This window comes from Scyliorhinus canicula, unplaced genomic scaffold (genome assembly GCF_902713615.1).
Source record: "Scyliorhinus canicula unplaced genomic scaffold, sScyCan1.1, whole genome shotgun sequence".
NCBI classification, from domain to species: Eukaryota; Metazoa; Chordata; class Chondrichthyes; order Carcharhiniformes; family Scyliorhinidae; genus Scyliorhinus; species Scyliorhinus canicula.
The window spans coordinates 93977-105326 of record NW_024055513.1 but is presented as its reverse complement, the minus strand read 5'-3'; the positions used below and the strand labels follow the sequence as shown (position 1 = coordinate 105326).

At 49.3% G+C, this 11350-nt stretch overlaps 1 protein-coding gene across 1 annotated transcript in view; it reads left to right on the top strand.

Moving 5' to 3' along the window:
- Positions 1 to 1388: 1388 nt before the first annotated feature.
- Positions 1389 to 11350, top strand: part of LOC119960492 (probable G-protein coupled receptor 139) — a 32538-nt gene continuing 22576 nt past the window's right edge. Inside the window, exon 1 of the mRNA XM_038788191.1 lies at positions 1389 to 1452. Within this exon, the coding sequence (XP_038644119.1) occupies positions 1389 to 1452 (64 nt within the window). The remainder of the gene's footprint in view (positions 1453 to 11350) is intronic.

Here is an 11350-nt window from a genome sequence, read left to right as displayed (position 1 = left end):
TTAGAACATCCAGCCTCCTCCTGATATTGAATATATCTTTAAAATCACCTCTTGCCATTTTCTCTACAAGAGTACCGGCCCAACCTCACCAATCTAACCTCATAACTGACATTTCTCAACATTGGAACCATTCTTCTCAAACTCTTCTTCACTCTCTCCAGTAAAATTACATCCTTTCTCTAGTGCAGCACCCATAACGGTACACAAAACTCTATCTGAGGTCTGATTAGTGTATTTTACCAGTTTAGTATAACCTCCATGCTCTTGTGCTTGATACTTAACAGAATTCTCCATGTCCGGGATCACCAAGGCTCTATATAATTGCACTGAGAAGTCTTTACTTCGACACTCAGATACTCTTTCAATAAAGGCCAACATACCATTTGCCTTCTTACTTTATTGCTGTCACTACATGTTAGCTTTCAGTGACTTATGATAAAGGACGCCCTAGTCCTCTAAACTTCAACACATCCCAGTCTTCAAATATATAAGAAATGTTCTGTGTTTCTCTTTCTCTTACCAAAGAGGATAACCTGACATTTCAACTTAATGAGTTCCACCTTCAAAATTGTTGACCAATCATTCAGACTCTGCTAATCATTGCGGCATCATCTCAACTCACACGTCCACTTAGTTTTGTGTAATCTGCAATCTGGGATAAATTGCATTTAATTCGAGACGTCAAATCATTGATGAAGATTGTGAATACCTGGCGGTACGAGTACTAATACTTGCCACCTGCGAACCTGAAAATGTCCCATTTGTTACGAGTACGTTTTCAGTCCAGTAACCAAGTCTAAATCCATGCCGGTATATTCTACCTAATTCCAATCGCTCCATTATTATTTTACAACTTCTTGTGCTATCAAAACCTTTCTGGAAATCTCAATGTACCACATCCATCTATCCCTCTTATCCCCTCATTTAGGATAGAATGATGTTTAGAGGCCGAATAATGGAGAGATGGGGAGTGCCAGTAATGCAGAGAGGGACAGTGAGATTTCCAGGTGGGCCAGCAGCTAAATGTGCGGCACAACAACGATCACGGCTTAAACCACAATCATTGCCTAATGTTGCCCCCGGGGCGTCACTTACCTTCAGTCAGAATCGTCAGGTTTGCAATCCTTCTCGCCAAATAGTCGATTTTCTTAAACCCAATCGCCTCAGCCTGCTCCGCCATTCAATATGATCAAAGCTTATCTTCCGTCTCAATGCCAAATTCCCCCGACCCCGCAACCCCCACCTGGTCCCACTGAAAAGTCGAAAAATTCAATTCATTCGAAAATATATTCAGTTAACTGGGGTCCACAGCCTTCTGTCGTGTCGAATTCCACATGATCACCGCATGCTGATAAATACATTTCTCCTCACTGTGTCTCGTACCTCCGATGAAGGGCTTACTGGATGAAGAAACATTGAGCAGATTGGACCTGTACCCATTGGAGACGAAAGGTAAATCTTTATGATAAATTTCGGGGGATGTGTGTTTCTCAGCGTCGCACTGGTCGCTGCGGAGGGCTCCTATCCGTCCACCGCTTGTCAATGGGATTTCACATCGAAGCCACCGCACTGTGTCCAAAGACCTGCGGTGCGGGGGTGCGCTGCCGGCGGTAAATTGAATGGCAATGGGCGGCGAATTCCGGGGACGTGATAGGTTTCTGACATGCCTCCTCCAATTTTGAGATGAAAATGCTAAAATATACAGCAACAGCAACACACTTTAAACAAGAACCGCTCACAGACTGTAGAATTGGTTCGAATGCCATGAATTATGATCCTAAAACGGTTGGAATGAGGGCTTAATCAAATCAGACAGCGTAAAACAGACATTCGGCCCGTAAAGTCTGCGCCGGTGAAAAACAACCACCGAGATATTCGAAACAAATTTCCCAGCATTTGGCCAATGGACTTGTCTGCCTGGGATCGGAAGAGCTCATCTAAATAATTATCAAATGTTATAGGGTTTTCTTCCTTCTCCGTCCATTGAGGTAGCGAGTTCCAAAATCCCACGAAACTTATTCTCGTCACATCTTTTGTAAAACTCCTGCCCCTGATATTAAATCTATGTATCTTCGTCATTGACCCCTCCACCAAGGAGCACGTTTCTTCCTGTATGCTCTATCGATGCCCCTTATCAGTTTATATATCTTAATCATGCCCCCCCCACCATGTTTCAAGCATTTATAGATTTATTGAGTATACACTTCAAGCAATAACCTTTGAAAAACACGCTTAACCAATCAGCCCACGTGTGATGGTGAGGAACTCGGACATGTTACACTTCCCAGCTGAATATTCAGTGAAATAAACTCTCCACATTCCAAATCCTCAGCACGGTGGACTGCTTCATTCGAGACCTTTTTGACCCCAGGTTTGTGTCTGTGAAAGTCTATTAATGGGAAGCTCACAGACCTGATTGTGTCATAGAAACAAGAGAAAAACCAACGAGCTGTAAATGCTGAGTCGGTCAGGCAGTCACTGTGAAGAGAATCACAGTTACTGTTTCAGGGTCAGGAGTCAAAGCATTGAGCTGGAACATGATCTGGGTTTTCTTTCCACAGCCGCTGCCTGACTGGCTGAGAGCTCAATGTCTGCAGTGGTTTTCCCTGATATTAGTCCTGATCGTGTCTTGCTCACGCAAGGAGTTTCCGAGCTTCACGCTGCAGAGTTGTGGTCAACAGGACATTTTCACCGGGTATATTGGTTGATATGAGTGAAGGAGAGAACACTATGCTCTCTGCTCCATCAGGAACCTCGCTCCTGCGATCAGTTATCAACTGTTTCACTTTGCTCAACAGAAAGATGTTTCTGTGAAGAAATCAATAATCCTGGATTTTATTTTGTGCCAACAACATCATTCTCGAGGAACCCTGAGGGAAAGGATGATATCTAGCCAGAGATTGTGCTGGGATTAACTTTTGTCTGGGCACCTATTCTCGGTGCTGACAAATCTTGGAATTCAGCAACTGGACACAGATCTTTATAAAATCCTTTCATTAAGCAGAAGGTTAAAAAGGGTAATTTGGGGTCAGTCTCTATCCAACAGCCCAGTGGTCAGGACTTCCAAATGGAGGTTATACTTCCGTATTCGGCAAAGCCAAAACTAAAAGTTCGACATTCTCTAATATGAAGAAGAATGAATCGCAACGTAACATTAACACACAACGAGCGATTAACCCTTGGTCCGCTGCTTAACGCTGTAAGGCAGGGCTGTTACTGAGCGAAGCTGTAAAGACACATTTGACCTGGTGCTCACTGGTACAATTATTCACCGCCAATCTTCTGGAGAAGCCACAGCCCAGAGTTGATATTTTTCGAGACTCAAATGAAGCTCCAGTTGCGGGAATCGATTGCTGAGCGACAGCTAAATCACAGACAGGAGAAGTGGTTTATATTGCAGTGGGGGTTGGTGGTGGGCGGGGGGGGGGGGGGGGGGGATGGTGAGGTAGAGTTTGGGGACAAACAGTTACCTTCCATGCCTATCACTGGCTGGAACGGCACAAGATGTAAGGAACGGGGGAAATTGCTGCCAATATGTGTAATGGGGAGATAAGAGGTAGAAATGAACTTAGTGAGAGACAGTGTGGAAGTGGGTGTGAGTAACTGAGAAAGGGGGATACAGGATGAGGCGGAGAGAGAGAGAGAGAGACAGGGATAGAAAGAGAGAGAGAGGGATAGAATAGAGAGTGGGATAGAAAGAGAGAGAGGGGTAGAGGCGTCGGAGAGACAGAGAGGGAATGGGGCAGGCAGGAGGCAGAGAGAGTTAGGGGACAGACAGGAGGCACAGAGAAAGAGAGAGAGAGAGCTGAGCAGACAGGAGGCAGAGAGAGAGTGGGGCAAGCAGGAGGCAGATAGAGGTAGAGTGAGGCAGACAGGAGGCGGAGAGAGAGAGAGAGAATGGGGCAGACAGGGGAAGAGAGAGGGAGAGAGAGAGAATGGGGGAAGACAGGAGGCAGAGAGAGAGAGAGAGAGTCGGGCAGACAGGAGGTAAAGAGAGTGAGGGAGAGAGTGGGTCAGGGAGGAGGCAGAGAGAGTCGGACAGACAGGAGGCACAGAGAGATAGGAAGAGAGTGGGTCAGACAGCAGGCAGAGAGAGAGAGAGAGATTCGGGCAGACAGGAGGCAGAAAGAGAGAGGGAGAGAGTGGGTCAGACAGCAGGCAGAGAGAGAGAGAGAGTCGGTAGACAGGAGGCAGTGAGAGAGATGGAGAGAGTGGGTCAGACAGCAGACAGAGAGAGAGAGAGAGTCGGGCAGACAGGAGGCATTAAGAGAGAGGGACAGCGTGGGTCAGACAGCAGGCAGCGAGACAGTCGGGCAGACAGGAGGCAGAGAGAGGGAGAGTCGGGCAGACAGGAGGCAGAGAGTGAGGGAGAGAGTGGGTCAGACAGCAGGCAGAGAGAGAGAGAGTCGGGCAGACAGGAGGCAGAGAGAGAGAGAGGGAGAGAGTGGGGAAGACAGGAGGCAGAGAGAGAGAGAGAGAGTCGGGCAGACAGGAGGCAGAGAGAGAGGGAGAGAGTGGGGCAGACAGGAGGCAGAGAGAGAGAGTCGGGCAGACAGGAGGCAGAGAGAGAGGGAGAGAGTTGTTCAGACAGCAGGCAGAGAGAGAGTAGGGCAGACAGGAGGTAGAGAGAGAGAGAGGGTCAGAAAGGGGGAAGAGAAAGGTAGAGAGGAGGCAGAGAGAGAGAGAGAGAGAGAGAGAGAGAGAGAGTGGGGCAGACAGGAGGTAGAAGAGAGAGGGGGCAGAAAGGGGGAAGAGAAAGGGAGAGAGGAGGCAGAGAGTGGGGCAGACAGGGGACAGAGAGAGAGAGAGTGGGGCAGACGCAAGAGACAGATAACAGGTGTTTTATTCTTTCTTGTAGCCGCAAGTAGAAGGTTTCAGACGCGAAACACGGCGAGTTGATTTCACATTGAGGAAGGGGTTTATTTCCAAAATCCAGCTCAAAGAGGGCACAATGGTGAGCTTCATAAAACCCCGTGAAACGCTCCAATTATGTCATTGCGTACCACATGACATTAGCAAGTGGACGGCTCAGTGGCTCAGTGGTTAACACTGTTGCCTCTCAGCGCCAGGGTCCCGGGTTCAATTCCGACATCAAGTGACTGGGCGGAGTTTACACTTTCTCCCCGTGTTTGCGTGGGTTTCCTCCGGGTGCAACGGTTTCCTCAAACTGTGCAAATATTTGCAGTTTGGGAGGGGTTATGGGGTTATGGGGGTCAGGCGGGGATGTGGGCGTCGGCAAGATGCTCTTTTAGAGGGTCGGTGCAGACTCGAAGGGCCGAATGGCCTACTTCTGCAATGTACGGATTCTATGGACTAATGAGTTTCTATTACACCAGCCAACGGTGTTACTCTGATACAGAACAGAAAGTAAAAGAGGGCAGATGGAGACAAAGCGTGAGAGAGAGAGAGAGGGGGGGAGAGAGAGAGATTGAAGGTTAGAGGGAGCGAGACGGCAGGAGAGAGATTGTGAGAAATAGCGAGAGATTTAGAGCGAGACAGACGACAGACAGATTGAGGAAGCAAAAGAGATGGACCGTGGGAGAGAGACAGGGCGTGGGAAATATACAGGAACAGAAGGAGACAGAGCGAGCGAGGGAAAGATACAGGGACAGAGGGAGAGAGAGTGAGAACGAGGGAAATATACAAGGAGAGAGAGAGCGTGGAAAAGAGACAGAGAGAGAGGGAGCGAGGGAAAGATACAGGGACAGAGGGAGAGATCGAGGGAAAGATACAAGGAGAGAGAGAGCGTGGAAAACATACAGAGACAGAGAGGGAGAGGGAAAGATACGGAGAAAGAGAGAGAGCGAAGGAAAGATACAGAGACACAGAGAGAGTGAGGGAAAGATACAGAGGCAGAGAAAGGGAGCGAGGGAAAGATACCGAGACAGAGAGAGAGAGAGAGAGAGAGAGAGAGAGAGAGAGAGAGAGAGAGAGAGAGAGAGACAGGGGGAAAGATACCGAGACAGAGGGACGGAGAGAGAGAAAGGGACACAGAGACAGAGAGAGAGCGAAGGAAAGATACAGAGACAGAGACAGAGCGAGGAAAAGATACCGAGACAGAGAGTGAGAGATCGAGAGAAAAATACCGAGACAGAGAGAGAGAGAGAGAGAGAGAGAGAGAGAGCAAGAGAGAGAGAGAGGGGGGGGGGGGGGGTAAAGACACGAAGAAAGAGAGAGAGAGCGAGGGATGATGCTGAGACAGAGAGGTGATCTCGGGGTCAGCAGTGCAATGTGAAACTGTTTCCCCCGTCATTCTGTACTTTGTTGTGTGCGGAGATCAGCCAAATGGTATGGGACGGTGACAAAGCTTCAGTTACACTCTCGAGGCTCATAAACCAACACAGGAACAGGAGAAGACCATTTAGCCCGTCGAACCTGTTCCATGGGATAGGAGGGTTGTCTGGGTAATAGGAGGTTGACCAGATTGGGTGGAGCTGTTGTATGTGAGGTGGAGGCTCCTGGTCTCTGAATTCAAACAGTGAGAGGCAGGTTTTGGTGTCAATATTTAATCTGGAAACAGTTTCTCACCTCCAGAATGATTTTCTGCATCGAGTCAAGATCAAACTCTCCCAGCAATGTGATCACCAGAAATCTGTGTACTTTGCAAATGAACATGGAGAGATAAGTGAAAATGTCCACTAGTACTTTCGGTCAAACAACAGCTTTGTCACTGATCCGGGATGGATGTCTTAAACTGGTTCAATCAGGTTTTAACCCCATTGATCCCACTCTTCTCAATCCTGTTGACCAACGCTCTGACAGTCAGACACATTTTACTCAGCAGTCGGGTCCGGAAGACACTGAGAGCTCAGAGTCAGGGAGACAATCGCACAGACCCAGAGATGGAGAGCAGAAGGAAGGCAATGATTTTACTGTTCAGTAGCTCGAGAGCTTTTATTTTCATCTGGACCGTGTCTGTCATTATTTTTTTCTATTTAACTTTGGCAATTTTTTATTAAATCACCTGTCCTCAATATAAATTAAAACAAGTCACATTTATGCTGCGGGATTTAAATTGCTGCACAAACACATTTATTGATGAGATGACAGTCTCGGTACTGGCAGAAGATAAAATCGCGGTGAAATATCCAGTGATCAATTATTAAATTAAATTATAAATAAAACTGACTGACAGACCCTTAGCCAATAAGAAGCTCCAGCCGCTGTCCGATAGCCTCTCAACCAATGAAGAACTTATTCGTCAATCTAAATGTCGCCTCCGCCAATCAGAGGTCTCTTGTACTGACGGACAACGCAGTGTCGCCAATCTGGAGCACGAACCGCCAACTCACAGCAGGATGAGCCAATCAGGGAACTCGGAACTCTGACTTACACATGTGCAGACAATTGCAGGTTCCGTTTTCAGACTGACAGGAGGTGGGACCTAGAGGCACTAACACGGATGGCATGGGGACACTGGCAGGGTTTGCTGTGGAGGAGCACAGGGTTGGCTGGGGGGAGGGACACTGGCAAGGAAGGCTGGTAGTGGCATTCGCTGGGCTGGCTGGGGCGTAAACTGGCAGGGTCAGCTGTGCGTTTCACTGGCATCGCTGGTCGGGGCACTGGTAGGCCTGTATGGGTGCAACTGGTAGAACTTGCTGGAGGCCACAATCAGGGCAAGGTGAAGTCAGGAAACACTGTCAGTTGCCGGCGAGTGGGGGGTGCGGGGGGGGGGGGCACTGCGAGAAACTGAATGATTAATGTTGTACCAAGAAAACTGCTGCTGTGGTCCTGTCAAGCGGCCTGCAGTTCTGTGCAAAATAAAATCACGGTGCACTTTTTATATGGACATGCATGACTAATCGCAATGCCCAGTGGTTCTGTCTTTCAAAGAGCAGCGTTGTCACTGACCCCGGGTGGGTTGTATGTATTTGGTTCGATCAGGTTTTTTTTAACAATCATTTTATTGAGGTATTTTTTGGTTTTACAACGGCGGCAAAATAAACATTATATCCAAGTCTATCAACATCGTGCAAAAACAAAGCCTGCTGCTTCCCTTGCAGGTCCCAGCTTTATTAGCCCCCTACGCTAGACTAAACTACCCCCGCCCCCACCTTCTGTTGACGATTAATGTTCTGCAAATACGTAGACGAACGGTTGCCAACTCCGGGCGAACCCTAATAGTGACCTTTCAAGGCGAACTTTAATTTCTCCATACAGAGAATGCTGGCCATATCAGATCGCCAGATCTCCGACTTCGAGGGCTTTCAGTCACTTCAAGCTAATAGTATCCGCCTCCGGGCTACCACGGAAGAAAAGGCCAGAGCGCCTGCCTCTTTCTCCTCCTGGATTCCAGGGTCTCCCGGCACCCCAAAAATTGCCAGCTCTGGACCGAGCGCCACCCTTGTTTTTAACACCGTGGACATGACGTCTGCACACCCCTGCCAGAATCCTCTGAGCTTTGGGCATCTCCAGAACATATGGACATGGTTCGTTCGCCACCCCGCACACCTTACACAGCTGCCTTCTACACCAAAGTATCTGCTTATCCGGCCCACTATCATGTCAGCCCGGTGAAGGACCTTGAACTGTATCAGGCTGAGCATTGCACATTTTGTAGGCATTTTTATTCTACTCAACGCATCAGCCCAGAGACCTTCCTCTAACTTTCCTCCTAACTCTTCTTCCCATTTGCACTTCAACCCCTCAATTTGCGTGTCCTTTGACCCCTCGAGTTCCTTATTGATGTCGGTGACTTTCCCTTATCCCACCCCCACTCTAGAAACTACCCTATCCCATTTGTGTAGGAGCGGGATGGTTGAAACATGCCTACGGCGGAAATCCGGCACCTGGAGGTACCTAAATTCGTTTCCCCTCGCCAATCTTGTTCTCCTCCAGCTCCCTCAAGTTAGGAAAGCTCCCTTCTACAAACATATCCCCCATCATCTCAATTCCTGCCCTCTGCCTTCTCCGAAATCCTCCTTCCATCTTTCCCCGGGGAAAACCGGTGGTTTCGAACTGGGGACCAGACCGAAGCTCCATCCGCTCCCACATGCTTCCTCCATTGTCCCCAGGCTCTCAGGGCTATCACAACCACGGGGCAGTGAGTACCGTGCCGGTGGGAAAGGCAGAAGCGCCAATATCAGCGTCCCCAAACTGGTGCCCTTACATGAAATCGCCTCCATACCGACCCTTCTCCCACCATCCACTTCCTGATCATGGCTATATTCGTCGCCCAATATTAGTTGCTGAAGTATTGCAGCTCCAGCCCACCCTCTACCCAGCTCCGCTCAATCATCCCACTTTTTACTAACGGGGTCTTGCCAGGCCACACAAAACCTGTTATAACTTTGTTAACCCATTTAAAGAAACAGGGCAGAATAAAGATGGGGAGACACTGGAACAAAAACAGGAATCTTGGAAGGACCATAGTCTTTACCGTCTGGACCCTCCCAGCTAGTGACAGCAGAAGCGCGTCCCACCTCCGCAAATCGTCCTTCATTTGGTCCATCAGACGGGGAAGATGAAGATTGTGTAACCGTTCCCAATTCCTCGCCCATTGGATGCCTAGATACCTGAAACGTCCCCCTTCCAGTGTAAACGGCAGTTCCCCCAATCGCCTCATCTGCCCACTTGCATGGGTCACAAACATTTCGCTTTTCCCCATATTTATTTTGTACCCCGACAACCGGCCAAATTCCCCCAGGATCCTCATAATTTCTTCCATCCTCCCTACTGGGTTCGACACATAAAGGAGCAGGTCCTCTGCGTAAAGTGATACTTTGTGTTCCACTCCCACCCCCCTGACCAACCACTTCCAGCCCCTTGAGGCTCTCAGCGCAAATGCCAGCGGCTCTATAGTTAGCGAGATAAACAGTGGGGAGAGGCGATACCCTGCCTCGTCCCCCAGCGTAGCCTAAAATTACGTGATGTCGTCCTGTTCATCGTTGCGCTCGCCACAGTAGCCTAATACAGCAAACTGACCCAGTCAATAATGCCCCGTCCAAATCCGAACTGTCCCAGATCCTCCCACAAATATTTCCAGTCTACTCGATCAAAATACTTTTCTGCGTCTATTGCAACCACTACCTCCACCCCCTACCTTCTGCGGGCATCATGATTGCATTTAGCAACATTCTGACATTGGACACCAACTGCCTTCCCTGAACGACCGTTCCCTGTTCCCCCTCAATCACGTCCGGAATACAATCTTCAATCCTAGACGCCAAAGTCCTGGCCAACAGTTTGGCGTCCACATTCAATAGAGATATCAGCCTGAAGGACCCACACAGCTCCGGATCCTGATCCCGCTTTAGAATCAGCGAGATCGTGGCCTGTGACATCGTCGGGGGAAGCACCTCTATCTCCCTTGCCTCATTCAATATCCTCATCCACTACGGCCCCAATATACCAAATAACGTTTTGTAGATCTCCGTTGGGTACCCGTCCTGCCCCGGGGCTTTACCCGACTGCTTGGCCTTCACACCCTCCACTATCTCTACGATCCTGATCGGAGAGCCCAGCCCTTTCAGCTCTCCTCCACGTTAGGGAAATACAGCCTCCCGATGAAGTGCCTCAATACCTCTGGCCCTGGTGGAGGTTCCGACTCATCCAGCCTACTGTAAAAATCCTTAAACGCCTTATTCACCCCTGCCGAGTCTCCCACCAGGTTCCCATCTCCATTCTTTACTTTCCCTAAATCCTTGGCTGCCTCCCTCTTTCTAGGCTACTGTTGAAGCATTCTGCTGGCCTTTTCTCCATGCTCATTGATCGCCGCCCTCGCCTTTCTCAGCTGCTCTACCGCCCTCCCTGTAGTTAACAAGCCGAACTCTGCCTGTAGCATCCACCATTCCCTTCGACGCCCTGCCTTTCGGGTCTGCACATACCTTCTGTCGAACTGTAGTATCTCCTTTACCAGTCTGTCCGCCTCTGTCCTGTTTACCTTCTCCCCGTGAGCCCGTTTTGAGATCAGCTCCCCTCTAACCACCGCCTTCCAGGCCTCCCAGAACACCGCTGCTGAAACTTCCCCCGTGTTATTGACCTCCAGGTAATTCTGAATACATTTCCTCAACCGCCTGCACACCTCCTCGTCCGCGAACAGCCCCAATGTCTAACCTCCAGTGCGGGCACTAATTACAGTCTTTACTAACCTGCAGGTCAACCGGGGCATGGCCTGATATTGTAATCGCCGAGTACCCCGTGTCCACTACCCCCGTGAGTAAAGCCCTGCTCAGAGTGCAGAAATCGAACCGGGAGTAAAAATTTCTGCACGTGTGAGTAGAAGGAGAACTCCTTTACACTTGGCTGCCCAAATCTCCATGGGTCCACCCTGCCCGCCCCCCTCCCCCCACCCCATCTGCTACATGAACCCTTTTCCGTCCTTAGCCATTGCTGGCACCCTGTCCGTTTT